The sequence below is a fragment of the Styela clava genome, chromosome 8 (assembly GCF_964204865.1).
Source record: "Styela clava chromosome 8, kaStyClav1.hap1.2, whole genome shotgun sequence".
Classification (NCBI taxonomy): domain Eukaryota; kingdom Metazoa; phylum Chordata; class Ascidiacea; order Stolidobranchia; family Styelidae; genus Styela; species Styela clava.
In genome coordinates, this window is record NC_135257.1 from 7,753,368 (window position 1) to 7,770,567 (window position 17,200).

Genomic DNA, 17,200 nt, shown 5'->3' on the forward strand with positions numbered 1-17,200 from the left:
CCTAGGAAGACAGAGTGATCATTGAATTATCTGATTTATATTCAAGTTTCCGAAACACAACTGAAAACTAACGAATAGAGTTCGAAAACGCGAAAACGAGGTCATGTTTACAACCACGCTTGAAAATCTGTCTGAGTGAGAAAAGTGTCTGAGCGAATGCGAAAAGGGGGCATTGTTACGTCACTTTTTTCATCTTGCTGATTGGCCAATGTCACAAAGTAAACAAGGAAGTCGATGCTCGGGGAAAGGTCCATTGTGGCCCGTGAACAATGCAAAAATAATTTTGTGGCCCGCGGAGCCGACAACCTTGGACCACCCTGTTTGCATCTATGTTTTGCAGTTGTTGTTGTTTTTTGAATAAAAAAGGTGTAATGAATATAGGTTTTCCTATTTTGTATATGTGAAAATCTCGTAATTCTCTACTTTTTAGTTTTTTTTTTTTAAATATAAGACGTCCCCCGAAACTAAGCCCTAGTGTTATTTTTCGGAATAAAATTGATTTTCGGGAAAACACGCCTCAATGGCCTCAACGCATTTCGTAGTCGTGCGAGGGCACTAACGAACCAAATACATCGTAGCCTACCGAAACGAGCACCACTTGATGGCTTGGTGCCGAAAAGGATTAAAATTTGCAAACAGGAGTTCCGCGGCTTCTGGGTAAATTTGTCATTCAATTCATATGTATTTAGGTTATCACGTTTGCTATAACTGCAGCCAATGCAGTAAAGCCATATACCGGTATTTCAGTTTTTAGACTCAATGAACAAAAGACATGGCTGTCGCCTGTCGCGCCGGTACCGTACGCTGCAGAATAATTTAATACGGTACCGCTACCGGTACTAGCCTACTGCTAACTTCCGAACTTACGCCAATACTGCTCCACTGCAAACTCTGATAACAGAGCACTACCGGAATATCTGTAAGACCTGATGTCAGTATTTCTTTGTCTGTATGCTTGTATGGGTCTGGTCTAATTCTGTAATTGGTTGGCTGTGTGGCGCGTCGATTGGCCGATATTTGCTTATGCACTTAAGTGCTTTGTAGCTTACTACAGTACTAAGGTCTGAAAGTTAGAAAATTGAATGAAAATTGTTGTGGTACTGGTACCAGTGATGGAGTAAGGTCATAACTTTACTCAATTGCCTTCAGTTGAACGGTTTAATGTCTCGACTGGTAGCATAGGTTCAGATTCAGATATTTATTTCTGTCGTGCATGAAATATTGTACTAATAAAAAGTAAAAATTTCTCAAGTAATAATAAGCCCTTGCTGCCTTGATATACCAGTATACGGTATCGGTACATACTGACATATGGCTTATTATATTAAGAAACTGTTAACAATTCAGATATTACTCATAGCTCTAAATGTATTACACAATACCTGTCTTGTTAGGTTCACCACCAGAACGTGCAACTTAAAAACTGGTACCTAAACGCTGTTCCCAAATGGCTTTTCTAGTCTGACTGTACCCAACGGCCGGCAACCAACTTGCCTAATGTTAAACAAGTTCATGGACGCCTTCTTGTGCCATATTTGGAAAATGCGAAACAATGGAGTCTTATGGCTGTATGGGAAATTTTTGTCGTGTTGTTGTACCGAATCGAATAAGTCCGCTGTTATAAGGGCTAGAATGAAACCGAAGGGTGGATTTTGAACTTTAAAATATATGCTATCTAAATATATGATGCAATTAAGAATAAAAAACTATCTAATGCGTTAAATTCCACCACAAACACAGCGTAGAACCATTTTTTGTCATTTTTTTTTAAGATTTCATAGTGATACGCCAATTTGAGGCTGTAAAAATGTCTCCGCAACAATCCTACAATGTCATTTGTTCTTCTAGCGCAGCTTGGAGCTGAGCAGTAGGGCATTACGGAGCTTGACAGATGAAAAATGTTATCCAGAAAATAGAAACAGTCATTGAAAGGAAGTTGGGACGGCCGGTAATTTCGACAAATAAATACAACAACCGGTATACTTGTCTTCAAAGACAATTTAATGTACTATAAATGTAATTTGGCAAAAATGAACGGATATAGGCATGTGTGGCTAAGATTCTACTTCAAAACGGGACCTTCAAAATTTTTCTACCTAAAATATTAGTGAAAATAATAGGTATGTTTCATTAATTGTGTGCGAACTTCTCATAAGGCGCCGTGTTAAATTGCCGAGAACAATAGGCACAAGATGGCGTTCATTGTCTGAGTGTTGCCTCGTTTATATTATATATACGCTTTGACTGTACCCAGCCACCTGTCGCTCTGTCAAGTTGATATTCACTTTGGTCGTTGCTATGCTGTTCGTTGACCATAGTTACCCCTCCCATACTTGACGGTGCCCGGAGTCTCTTTTCTGTAACAAATTTGGTTTTTGGACTTTAATATTTGATATATTAATTTATATATTGTTCGTCTTATTTGTATTAAACCTGTATCAAAGTTAGACTCTCATCACAGGTGTCGCTGCTCGATCAACTTTGGTTTTTCGTTGCGCCATTTGAAAATTACGGTTTTTTAAACTATACGAACTGACATCCAAGACACAGACATTCTGAAGTTCAATTTTGTCGATTTTTCTTTTAGATGTTAGGTATGCCATTAAATATTTACTGGCATTGTTTTCTTGACAATAATTCTATATCTTTTGTTAAAGTGTTTATTCATGTCTTGTTGGAGACAAGGTGTGCCCATAGAATATTTTGCGAAAGTATTGTTTTTTCTTGTTTTATTCTTTGGGATAAATAATGGATTAATCAATTTTAAATTTTCAATCTTTTGCTATAAGGCCGCTAGGGGACCTAATACTAAACTGCCTTAGATGACACTCCATATATACCATGATTTTCATTACAATTTTTCAACATTTGACTGGAATTCTGTTTGCCTTGTCGTTTTACTTTCATGTCCATATATTTTAGTATTGATCTCTTGTCTATAGATGAGTACTTGAGACTTTGTAACCACTATTCCTTGAAAAAAGTAGATTACACTCAAGATTACAGTATTTTAACGTAAAGTAATTTGAATTATTCTATTGGTTCCCAATCTTACAGGATTATGTTTTTTTCTTTCTCATTGAGAGAATTGCTAGATAGTAGTATATGTTTGAAAATATGAGGTTTGAAAAAATGAAATTAATTATGTGAAGTATGTAGAAATGAAAAAAATGTCTGAAATTAATTGAATATTTAAATACACTCAAATTTCACTGTGTATGGTTATTTTTAAGAACAATTTAGAACATTTCAATTTGAAAATTTGGCTCATGTTGTTTATAAACATTCAACAATCAGATAATTTCTACTTACTGTTAATGACGGAGAAAAAAACACTGTTTAACTTCTTGAATTATTAAATTTATTCATTTTAATATAGAATAATCTGTGAATGTTCTTTGTTCAAAGTAATATAAATTGGGTAAAACGGTAGTTTATGTCCAAAAATATCTTATTATCACACATTTGGAAGAAAAAATGGCACCCCTTTTGAAGCCTTTTAGCATAGCCTATCGATGAATTGCCAAAATAAATGAAAATAATTTGGATATTCATCTCAATTTAGATATCATTGGGTCTCACCTATTTTTTTTTTTCATTCGTATTAACTAGACTCGTAGAATAGCAATTTTCACAAGTACTTGTATTGATGAACAATTTAATTATAGTGACTCTACTTGTCTTTGTGTTTTCTCCCACACTCGATATGCTTGAATAATTATGAATGGTCTTTGTTTGTGTTCTGGTTTAAGGCCTTTAAATATATCTGGAATAGGAATAATAAAGATTGCTGAAGTATTGTTTTGATATTTTCATTGTTACATATCAATGCTTTTTCGTGTCATAATGTATTTATTACTTCTCAATGGGATTAGTACCAACTCATAGAGGTGCTGGGTTAGGTTGGTCATTATTCATTGATTCAGTAGAAAATTTGAATTGACTGAAGTTTGAAGCAATTCAATATAAAGTGTGGTCTACCCTTTTTTTTAAATATGTGCCGTGAACAGATGTGAACCGTCTGGTGTGACCATTTCACATTAGCACATACCAAAGTTGTTAGAAATACTCAATTTTATTTCACACATTTTCAGTAGAATCTATTTTGAAACAAATTTGCTTAGAAAATATGTTAATTAATACATTGGTTGTATTCATCTTACAAGGTGTAATTACTTGCATTATTGTCCCTCAGGGAAAAGAGATTTTATGACTCCCTCAGGACTGTTGGGTAGTTTAATTGCACTTCAAAGTGAATTTATGACTGTGCTTGGAATCTCTCTTCTTGTATTTTATAATTGATGGCAGCTCAGGGTAATTAAAGTTGATTGAGTTTAAAATTTGACTGTTTGTATGATGCAGTAAGTTTTATGTTCTTTGGTGAAGGCCTGAGGTTATTTCTTGTTTTATGTTATGAAGAATGAATATTGAGCTCTGAAACCAAACAGACTTACAGTAACAGTAGAATAAATTTCAGATTTTTGTGTTTTTTAGATATTGTTAGATTTAGAATGGATACATCGCCTACATCTGCTCCAGTATATGTAAGTATTTTATGGTAATTTATGTAGCTCTAGTTTGTAAGTGTAAAAAGAATGATATGATATATGATTTTTAATGTAAGATTCAGAATATATGTTAGAAATTGATTGTTGTCATCTACATTCCATAGTTATCGTAAATACTACTATTCAGAATATGAATGAATGATTTTAATGAAGGTAATCATATTTTGACTGAATTGACTTAACTCTTGAGCCTTGACTGGGTATTGACTGAATTGAATGTCCTGTAATACATTTATACAACTGAACCGAATGCTGACATAAATCTTTTTTTTAAATAAATTAATAAGCAACTAACTAAATTATTTATTAAGCTTTATGGTATTGCTTTAATTATCTTCCATTGGTAGTGTAGTGCGACATGCATTACCTTCAATGTATTATTAATTCTGGTGAAGTTGGGTGACCATAAAGTCCCTTTACAATTTCAATTTTCTTATGAAGTCAGTTCTCAATATATCTCAACCAGGTGTTGTTTTTTAATCAGTAATTGTTTAAGTATTTTTACTTCATTTAATACATCTGTGCGGGCCAATACAATATATGGTATTGATAAATTCCCTTTGCAATTTAAATATAATTTAAGACTTTATGGACACCCCATATATATACGGTATATATGGAATAATATTATTGTTGTATGTTGTATCCATTCTATGGTTTATTTTCGATGAACTATCCTGTATAGGTTGTTACTAGAATTATTTAACTTCTATAGGGTGGCGGACTGGTTGAAGTTGAAATATATGCTGATATAGAGATACCTGAATTTGCCAGACTCTTTCTTGTGTTTGATGGATCTAAGCAAAGACAAGTTACTGAAGCAAGGATAACTGATGAGGGTAGAAAATTAGAGGCTGTTATACCAGGTAAGCAATTATTTATGAAGTTTAAATTTTTAACATAAGCATACAGACTGTTTATGACTTGTTATTCACTGCAACCATTGATTGGAGTCGTGACTACATAGGGACTAGACTACATAATGTTTTGCCACTTGTAATGAAATGAGGCATCAAATTTCATATTTTACAGTAGTTGTGAATTGCGATAACTAAAATATCAAATTTCAACATAATTGTCTAAAAATTTATCGTTTTTTTAATGAAATCGTGGATAAACATTTTTTGTCCACTGAGCTGATTTGCTAGAAGTTTTGGCGTTTTTAGAATTGTAGTATCCACTTGACATAATTTCAACAATTTCTGTCATGTTTCAGTGTTACTACTATAGCTATGTTCATAGATAGCATTTCTGTATGGGATGTCACAATTTTGTTGAATTGCCACTATTTTGAATCATTGTTGAAACAATTTTCCCATCAGGATTTATTGAATGATTGTATTCACGGTTTATAAAGTTGCAGTATATAATTATGTCCAACTCCTAAATTTGTAAAAAACTTTTTTGTGATTTCCTAATAATTTTTTGTTTCTGAGAAATTATCAACAATAGATAATATTAGTTACATTTGCAAACAAATCAATTACCAGATCTCATTTTATTTTCAATCTGCTCTGGAGTATATATACAGGGGGGTCGCTGGGAAACCAGAAAAAAAAATTTGGTAACACAGCTAGACTTCTTGTCAGTCCCCAAATCGGATTTTAACTTTTGAAAAGAATAATCACTTTCTTTTCCAAGTCTGGAAGTTGTTTCACGCCTTCTTTCATGATGTTGGTTTCAAAATAGAAATCAAATAGAACCTCATAGGTATGGATTTTTCTTCACCCCTGAAAGATTCGAGACTATACTTTATCATTGCAAAATTTTCAATGCTGATTTTGTGAGTATTTTTGGAGAGTTGGCGCTTACAAAGTGGCTCACATGTTCAAAACTATCATTTTTATCCAAACAAAATCTAAAACTGACAATAACACGCAAAATTACCAGAAAAAAGGCAATGTTTACAACCCGCTTGAATATCTGTCTGAGCGAAAAAAGTGTCTGAGCCGCAGCATAAATTCTAATTGTAACGCCATTGTTAATAACTTATTACTGATTTGTAACTGTTACGGAAATAAACAAGAAAATGATGCTCGCTGAAACATTCATCAAACTTAAACAACCTAGAACCTAAAAGAAATTAAAACTAATTAAAGAAGAAATGAGTAAGCGAGCATTTTATTCGTGATCTCATCTGACCTTCAAATTTTCTGCTTTTCTAGCGACCACGTTGTATATATACCGTCTGTATTGGTAGACTAGTTTATCTTTTTCATAAGTTAAACTGCTTTGATGCAAAACTACACTTCAAGTTGCAAATCACCTCAAATATGACACAAGTCATGTATTTGTTCCCACTCCCATCTTTCATCCTGTCCTGTGCATACTGCATATATATTGTTTTAGGATTCTTTGGAGTCAATTTTCTAAATCTCAACTGTAAAAGGAATTCAGTCTAAAAAAACCTACACATAGAGTATGCTGTTATATTGAATTGATTGACTTATAGTATTAATTGCCTGTGGTTATATTAAAACAAAGAAAATGTTTGGCAAGTGTCATTCTAAAGTTCAGGTTCATGTTTTATAAATTTTTACAGTGTCATATTTTATTAACATGCCGGAGGCTTGGATGATAACTTTTATTGGAAATGATTCAGTATTTGTGGTTGAGAGTTGAGACAGGTTTGAGATTAAGTCTTTCACAGTAGTTAGATTGTATCAATGCCATGGTACAGGATTCAGTTATAAAGAAGGTTGAGTTCTATTCAGGTTCATCAAGTTTTATTTTTTCATATAATATCAATTTGTATATTGGGATCATATTTTTGTCAGGTGTATCAAACAGACTTTGTGAAATTGTGAAAAAGGATTAATTTGAATGTTTGAAGACTGAAGTTTTTTGACTTAGTTTTATAGATATAATAGAGAATTTTTGGCATAAATTTCATCGTCATTTTTATGCTGAAGAGTGTATTCTCATTTAGAATTTGCATCACAAAAATGACTGTCTTTTCGAGGATTAACATGAATATTTTCAGGTTGTTTGGCACCTTATACTTGTGGTTATGAGGTTGTATAGGATTATGTAAACCAGGAAAAAATGAATGACTGCTTTTATTCTGCTTATACTAAGCTTATAGGTTTGGAAAGCTCCAACTGCTAATGATAACTTATAATTGTGGATGATTTAGCAGCATATTATCACAGGGATATTCAAGGAAATATTTAACTGAAATTCAAAATTCGTGTAACTTGAAACGAAAAAAAAAAAAATTTTTTTATTAATTTTTTTTGTAATGAAATCATTTTTCTAATTTAAAATAAATAAATTTTGTTAAATTGATATTGAAATCTAATATAGTTTTGAAGAAGATTCTAGAACACACAGCTATTCATATATTGACTTCTCTCCTTATAACTCTGAATACACACGATGTAGAATAAATCCTGTTTAACCACTTTTGAACAATTTATCTCTCATTCAAACTGATGTATTGTTTATTGTCTCCTGTCATCTTGTTTCATTTATTAGGTGTAAGACCAACACCATTGTTTGATCATCATTCATAATCAAGTTAGAAAGACGGCAGGTCTAGACTTTTCCTCTTTATTATTAAGCTCTTGACTTTTCCTAATCCTGTTAATAAAAGAATGTTAGATTGTGGTAGTCAATTGGTTTGAACAGTAATCCTATTACAATGAATAAGAAGTTGTTTGATTAAAATGATTGTTTTTCGTGGAATATGATGAACCTGATTATCTGAATACTATGCTGTATTCTTGTTAGAATGTTTTAAAATCATAAAACATATCCATCTGCGTTTTCAAACATTTATGTGTTTGTAATATTGCATGTAATTACATTAATAATAAGACAGAAGTAAAAGATGAGATGTGACCTAATTTTATAAGTTGGCAAAGAAAGGAATGCTTTGAATTGAGATTATCATCTTCTCATGTGTACTGATAAATAAGTGGTGGAATTGACTTGATTCTTCATTTTTATGAACACCTTCTTTGGATATCTTTTTTGGGCTTGTTTCAGATATTGAATACGAATGATCTTTTTATATGAATTTTATTAATAATAGTAATACTTTGAAGCTGAATATTTAACTCATATAACTGTTTTTCTTTTGTTATATAAGCTTCCAAACTTTTCACTATCATTTTGTACAAGTAATATTTTATTCAATCTGGAAGCTATATGTTACTTGCTTGATCTATGTCAGGGGTGGGCAGTTACTTTCCTGAGTGCGCCAGTTACAGATTGTAGACTCAAAAGGAGGAGGCCCAAAACCCAATATAAAACTATGAATAAAAACAGGTCCTTTACAAATAACTAGCGTAACAGCCAATGTACAACAAACTGCTAGTGTACCAATTAGCACAATCATATATACCAAGTGACGCATTATATTCAGGTGCAGATAATATGTGGGGATTTACAGTCTATATTTTAGCTATTGAATCATTATTTTCTTTGATATTTTCAACACAAATACAATATAGTTTCTACAGGCACAAGCAGGTCAGGTAAAACACTTAGGTGGGCTGTATCCGGCCCGTGAACCTCAATTTTCCTGATCCTTGTATATGTCTACTGGATATTTACTAGACCTAACACTCTGATGAATAATTTTCATGCTGATCACCCACACAATGTGTAATATTATGGAATTTTAAAGCATCTGCACATTCATTCCAAAACTACAAGCTTGTTATGCATTAGAGGCTGCTTGTTTGTAGCCTTATTAGGAGTGATCATATGATACTTTTGGTATTGTATAAAATTGTGTGTTTAATAATGTATTTATTAAATTTTATTAAAGTATTGTACTATCTTGTATGATTACTGAAAAATTTTCACTCAACTTATGAAATGTTCCACTTGCACGCAAACCCTTTCAGACTGATTCTTTGCATCACGCTACAAATCGATAAAGTAAATAGACCTCCTGAAGTATGCGCATTAAGATGGTGCACAACCTGAACATAGTATGTGTACCAGGTTAGGGTTCAGGTTGTGCCACATCTTGGTGTGCATACTTCAGGAGCACCAAGTAAATTAAATGAAATCCCAAATCTAATTTGTTGAATAATAATAGGAAATGTATTTGTCTTCGTTTAGCTAATAGACCTACCGTAGTTTATTCAACATTCCTAATCTTTTTAGCAGATGTGTGCTAAATCTTTGAAATTGTGAAATTGCTTGTAATGCAAACGAAGTCCTGTTGTTTGCTACAATTAAACCTCAGTATAGTAATTATGTCAAAGTTTACCTTGCATTAATGGGTCAAAATTAGGATTTAAATATTATTTCCTGTCTCAATGTTTATGTCTCTTATAATATATCGTATGTGTGTAAGTTTCAAAACTATTACGGTATATACTATTGTATTATTATTGTTGGTAAATTTAGCAATCTTATTGGATATGACAAGAATATATTCACAGAATTAAAATTCAATTACATGTTTTCTGTCTTATTGCTTCATACAAGAATAAATCTTCACTAGATTCATAGACATGTAGAAAGTTAACAGTTTTCTTCGGAATTGTGTCTTGGAATAATTTCAGTTTGTGTGAGAAAATGAAGTAAGTTTTGAATTGACGAACTCAGTGTGGTACCAAAGTTTTTTAAATTTGACTTCAAGATTATACTCTTTCCTATGATATGTCGCCAGCTTTGAAAGAAATGTTCGAAATATATTGTGTGGTTTCAGCGAAACAAATTTTTAAATTTAATCATGTCTATCGGAGCAATGACTTAGTTGTGGGATCATGAGAAATAATTCTGGTCATTGAACGCTATATTCAAAAAATTGTAGTGTTTGCAATAATTGATAATGTAGTTAAGGTATGTTTGTGATTTTACAGTATATTTGTGTGAAAAAGATCTGGTAACATGGAAATTCATTTGTTTTTATAATTTCAGCCATATATTATTACTTTTATTTGAGTCCATTATAGACCCCCTATTCTTTTTCAGTCATGATGCCTGTCACCTGTCATATGTCTGTTTTTAAGGACTGAAAATATAAGTGGTGAAATATTTTTGGCAGAATTTATGTTGTATAGCTTTGCCTATACCCTCACACACAGTTGAAACTGCACCAGTTGTTCTGGACTCTTTTTATTATTACTCAAAACAGTAGTTCAACATAGCTACCCTTCAGCTTTTTATGGTTGGATGCCGTTCTTTGATTACTCATTCAACCATTTCTAGCGAAGGAAGTAAGTATTAAGACTACTTTATGTCAATGGTAGCTTTAATTCAATTTTTTACATTAATTTGGTTGTAAATCGATGATTAAGCTCACATAATGGTTCTACCTGCTTTGTTCTGACTTAAACTGTCAAGATAGTGATTGGTCTTTTGCATGTATCAAATCAAACATGATCAGATTCAGTAATAAGATGTCAATTTTATCATGTTAGTTCACTGGTCAAAAACAAGTTATATTTCACTTCTTAAAAAAAAAAATCTACCATTCGTGAATCAATCGCACTAGAGGGGCTGTTTTTTGATCATTTATCGACCATATGATAAATATTTTTAAACACCGATATATACCGGTACCTATTTTGATTGATAATAATGAATTACTAATTATTTCAAAACTAGTGGTGCCTTTTTTTCATTTTGTACCCCTTTCCTATTGTAATATATTAAATCGAATCATTTTCAATCGAATCAATATTGGAATTAAATTGTGGTTCCCACTACACAATAAAATCATTGAATAAAAAATTGCCTATTTTATAGATTTCATATATCATAAAATTTTGTATTACCCTTACCAGCATTAATGATTTGCTGAGAATCACATCCCGCGTCTTGACTAAAGGGCAATAAATTGTCATCAAGGTCACCACAACTTGAATTATTTCATCTTATGTAAACGGCTTTCTTGTTTCAAGTTTGTCCAATATTATACCACCCCTCTATTGTGTTTTTCCCCAAGACAGATGGTGTAAAAATTACAATAGACTGTGGTGCTTTGTGGTTGCTTTCAAGTTATATCAATTTGTCTTATTGTCGCTGTAATGAGAGCACAAGTGAGTGCATCTGACAAGGAAATTAGAATGGAATGTATTGAAATTCTTATTATTTTTATACAGACAATGCTGTTTTCGAATAATCATCGAACTTCTGATCAATCATGTAAATGAATGAATTAATCAATAGCCATATCATAATATACCTTGTAGGAATACTAATATTTTTTTTGCTATGAACCATGTTGAACTATGAAGTAATGAGTTGAACATGAAACTGTCAGTGCTAATTTAGTATTGTACTTTTTAAATAAATAATTGTGCAAAATATTTTTTTAATAGCAATCAGGGTTTTTAAAATAAATGCTGACCGAATAATTTTGCTGTCATGAAATTTGTTAATAACTAATTTGAGCCACTATTCCAATTACCTTACCATATTTTAACAAGACTTGGTTGATTATGATAGAAAATTCGGTACTCCCATTTGGGTCCCTTAGTATGCTTACCATGTGAGGCCATAATTTTATTCCGATTTTCCTAATTTTTTACTTCTATCACGACTTACGAGTTCAGGGATTGTTTGTTAGCCAAGTGAATATACCTCCTGCCTATAGGCTTTCGTTCCTCCACACAACTTGATGTAAAGTAGGCGAACAAAATTAGTTACCTCCATATTGGCACACATACTTCTGGAGCGCCGTAAATTCTTCATATCTTTTAAATTTGTATTGCCATATCATGCTGTGTTATTCATCTTACTTCAACACTGTGGTTGTAGAAATTATTTCATGCTATAAATACAATAGGTTATATATGCTGTCCAGGCAACATCCCACACAGACACTTACAAATGTGACACAAAGCAAACTTTATCTGTTTCAATCTCTTGACGTAACTTTTTTGTTATTTTAGAACACTAAAATATTCTAGTATCCTGTTCACTATTCAGTTTAGGTTTAGACTTACAGAAGAGTTGGTCAAATAATTTGTAAGCAAGCGTTGTCTATATATTTCATGTTATGGGTTTGTTTCATAGAGTATGCTACTGGGTACTGGAATTACAAAAGATTTTAATTATTATACTTATTGTCTGAGATTTAAATATAAAACAATCAATTATAATTAGGCATTTTAAATGATGTGAATTCATTTTAGTTTACTGTTATTTTTTATATTACAACTTATTTTATGAGCTGTTTGCTTATAACAAGTCACTGCACAAGTGTCTGATAAATAAGGAATTAGCCACCTTATTTGAGAAGCATCCCAAATTGTTCAATTCTTCCAGCTATATATCTCATTACATGAAATCATGAATAAACATACTATAAAGTAAACTGTAAATATCAATTCTATAGATGGTAATGAGACATTTCAGATTATTTGTAGAATCTCAATTAAGACACTCAAGGTTATATTGAGGCAGCTGCTTATGAATTGAAGGGTGTTATTTTTATCGCTTCAGTTGTTTGGTCAAGAGGTTAATATTTGTCTTTTCTTAACTAATTAATTATTAACAATTCTCATTATGCCCGAGTGCTGTATTGAGGAGTTGATTTGGGTCCATTTATTCATGTCTCATTTTAAGCTTTGTTAGAATATAGAGCAGGTGTGTCTTATGGATTTCATATATACTTTCGTCTATATTGATAATTAGCTATCCTACATTTGTGTATAATTGAATGACTTATAACCTTATTTATTTCAGCCACTGACTATATTTGTGCTATTATCCTGTGTGTTTGATGGAATAATAATATTAATAGTTTTGTTATAATACCATTATAGTGTGATTCAGAAAAAGATTGTATAATTTCTTCAAAACAATGAATAAATGATAGTTGTTATTTAATGTTTAGTAGTAAATTGTATATTTTTTGTTCATTCGTTATTTAGAATGTGCTTCATGGCTGTTTAGTTTTTCAACTTATCAAATAAAGAGGTTACTGGTCATTGAATAAGAAAAAAAGGGATCATTCCAGTTTGACTAAGCTTACCTGTGATATATACATTTGATGAGGCAGTTACGATTACCAGTAGATGGGGGCAGTTCTTTTCAAAAACCTGATTGATGATAACTAGATCATTGCAGCAAACACTTTACTGTTTCACCTATTACTTGAATTTGAGATTATAATTTTTTTTGTACAACATGCGAGGATGTCCAAAACGAATCGAATATGCTATGATTGAATACATATGAATTTGTTACATTAAATATAGGCAATTAATTTGGTAATAATTCAGAATTGCCCATACTAAAATTCGTCATTTTGAGTACGGTAATTGATATCTGATAGTAGGACTCAAAAATAAACCTAGATCAACTTCTGAAACTGTAGAAAAGATTTGATATTATTAAAAGAAATAGCGTTCTGCTTTATTAAATATAATTTATGTGAATTTTTTGTTAAAAATGATTTAGGTAGTTTATTTTTGAATATTCAAAAATATTATTTTAGATTGTATTTGAAAGAATTTGATTGTAATTATATTGTTAAAATGGTTTAAAGGTAACTTTACACACGCTGCATGGTGTCAAATAACTGTAGTTTGCTACAAAATATCTTTTTTATATACTAGTTTATTACTTCGTCTCTCTTTACCATAATTTTTTTTATATTTTACAGACCATGAACCACCAGAAATTGTTGCTTTGAGTTTAATTATAAAACTACATGGTGGAAGTTGCAGAACTCTTGCCCAAGAACCATTTACCTATTATCTTGATCAGACGTGTTACCTAGCTAGATATCTTGCGGACAGGTTTGTTAAAATTTTATTTACGGTCGAATGCACTCAAGATGTGTGGCTGCTCTTGAATCACTTGGTGGTCGTGAATAATTTTTCTATGCCAGAAATATTTTGAGGTCACTCATTTATAAATTCCTCACATTCAAGATTTGTGAACTTAAAATGATAATTGTAGTTTGCCAACATGATTTACTTTTTGCTAATAAATTGGTACCTTTTACTTAGAATTAATATCAAAACGAAATGTGAAAGATATCGAGTTAGAAATCTCATATTTGCTCTTGATTATGTGCGAAAGTTACATCAGTATTTAAATTGTTTATAATAATAATGCGTTTAATCTTTCTGATGGCTATGAAATTACTAGAGAATGCAAACATTTTATACCTTAATAACTAACATTTTTAACATTGTTAATTTTAAGTTTACTAAATTAGTTTAAGACTATTAAAAGCCATTCCTCATTGTATCTATTTGGCAAGGATCATCTTTGTTTGAATTTTTGAAGCAAGATTAATTATTTCCTATGTACTTTTCACATTTATTACTTTCAGCTTCTTCCATTAATATTATTATTGCCTCCTTGGTCATTAAATTAAATAAAGTTAGTGCATTATACATCAGTTAGGGCATTATAAATTGTTTCATTTTACAATTCTGAACCTAATATATCGTTATCAATTTATTTAATTAAGGTATTTGTTATGAAGCCACTAGGTATCTTCCCGTGTTCCTGATCTCTTATTTTTTATAATTTTCCGTATCAGTTAACAAGAATTAAACATAGTGACGGGTAGCTCATTATTATGCTCTCCTTGGATGTTTGTGTTCCCATATTACTATGATTCGTCATCCTTAACATGGTCCCCTGGAGTTTCTTTAAATAAAGGATTAGACAGGATTAATATATAATTATGTATTTGGCTGTTGTAACAATGTAGTCACTATTACCTAATTGCTCAATGCTTATGTTTCAAAGCATAATATTTTGAATTAAAAATACATATGTGACAATGTTGAAATTAATAATAATGGACAATAAAAATTAATGACCTCTCACTTCATTGTATTTGGGATATGGCATTTTATATTATTTCCTGAACTAAAACTGGTTGAAGAATATTTTTGGCATTGATTGGTTTTTGAATAAATAAATAGTGTCTGTCGTCCAATCTTTTCTTACTTTTTCAGCGTTCATGATTTGGAATCGTTAGAAGATTGGGATTATATCAGAGGTCCAAAATTCTCGCTCGCCGATGAAAATTTTCCTACATTAGATGAGAGATTGACCAGTGCATTTCAACATCTTATTCTTCCTACAACCTGGAATTTACTGGGAGATCCAACCACTGGTTTGTTCACTTTCCTTTACTAATTTTTCCTTGACTACTTTTCATAAACATCAAAGGTTTTCGTTCTTTCTGATGCTTTCAAACACTGTTCGGTATGTCTGTGGTGTGGCTTTGGCATCGTGCTACATATTAAATTGGCTCTAAATTTTATTAGTTTATAGTTTGTTTAAAAAAAAATAATGTTTTCTACATGATTTTAGATCATTTTAATTTCTGTGAATAGATTTCATGTGGAGTAAAATTATGATATTTGCTATACTTAATCAGCTTCAGGTTTTTTATTTAGAAAAAATAACCTAACAATTGCCTGAATTACAACCTTTAAAAATAGAAATAATAAAATTCTAAATCAGTCTTAGTTACCAGTGATGAGAGAATTTGATTATTAATAATATTCATTTGATGCCTTTGTTAGAAATTGAACAAAATTAATAATTTTCAGTTGATATTCCTCGAGAAACATTATTCCATTTCGCTGCTCGGCTCGGATTATCAAGTTTCGTCACATTGCTGCTGGAAAAGAGAGGAGCTGCTGAATGTTTACAGATTCGCAACAAACACAATGAACTTGCCAAAAATATTGCTCGTAGTAAAAGTTACGACGGACTTGCTGATTTAATAACCGAGTAAGCTTGATTCTAGTTCCTAATTGAATGAATTTCAAACTGTAGGACAAAGAGTGCTATTATTGTTCTCTTACCTTATATTCCTTTTTTTAAATTGTTTATGATCATTTTTTTTTTATAAATATTTTGTTAATACAGAAGCTAAAATTTCAAAATATTTTAGTTCGCACAAATTAAATCTTAAGTGTACTATTCTATATTATGATGATCATTCACCCCTTCTGCTCTGAACAGGGCCCTGTAACAGGAGCCATTAAGATCTAATGATATGTAAGAAGCAACTGGACCCAGAATCTTTCTGGTTAATAAGCATTGCCTACCCAATTCATTACGCTCTGGGTAAGGTATTTGGCATGTGATTTGAAGTCGAGATGTGTAACCAGCAATGCTGACATAGTTGATAGTCAAGCACCTTAATCACCAGGCCTAAAACTATTGATTTTTGGGGCATATGTGTAACTGTTGCAATTTTCTGTTCCGCCAAACCTTCATTTGGATGGATTGCAGCTTCTTCAACTCGAATCAACTTTTTGATCTATAATAATTGGGCATAGCAATATGTAAATTATCAACACTATGAGATTTTAAGTTTGCAAATTTGTTGTGAGCTACAATTTCCTGTATTACTTCCTGATTGGACCATTGATGTCAGCCATTTTAATAGTATTGGTGCCAAATTGGTTGTTTTATAAGTCGTCAATAACCATTTTTATGATCTCAATAATGGTGATTTTAAGTTCCATTTTTTTCAAATGATTTTTGTTCTTTATAGTCCTCATGCACACGGGGTAATACGTTGGGAAAGTACACATCGCATGACACAATCAACTACAATAAAACGTCACAGTTTTGGAACAGTAACAACATCAACAGAAATGCAGAACGGAGATTTTCCACCTATCGGTAAGTTTAATGCATCATATTTTTTCTCTTATATCATTTTATATTGT

The 17,200-nt window shown here is 31.6% G+C and overlaps 1 protein-coding gene across 1 annotated transcript in view; it reads left to right on the forward strand.

Annotated features, from left to right (window-relative positions):
- Nucleotides 1–3,416: 3,416 nt before the first annotated feature.
- LOC120345381 (rho guanine nucleotide exchange factor 28-like) overlaps nucleotides 3,417–17,200 on the forward strand; it is an 82,616-nt gene continuing 68,832 nt past the window's right edge. The window contains exons 1-6 of the mRNA XM_078115248.1: nucleotides 3,417–4,544; nucleotides 5,284–5,434; nucleotides 14,149–14,284; nucleotides 15,464–15,624; nucleotides 16,067–16,250; nucleotides 17,023–17,153. Coding sequence (XP_077971374.1) covers nucleotides 4,512–4,544; nucleotides 5,284–5,434; nucleotides 14,149–14,284; nucleotides 15,464–15,624; nucleotides 16,067–16,250; nucleotides 17,023–17,153 — 796 coding nt within the window. The 5' untranslated portion in view covers nucleotides 3,417–4,511. The remainder of the gene's footprint in view (nucleotides 4,545–5,283; nucleotides 5,435–14,148; nucleotides 14,285–15,463; nucleotides 15,625–16,066; nucleotides 16,251–17,022; nucleotides 17,154–17,200) is intronic.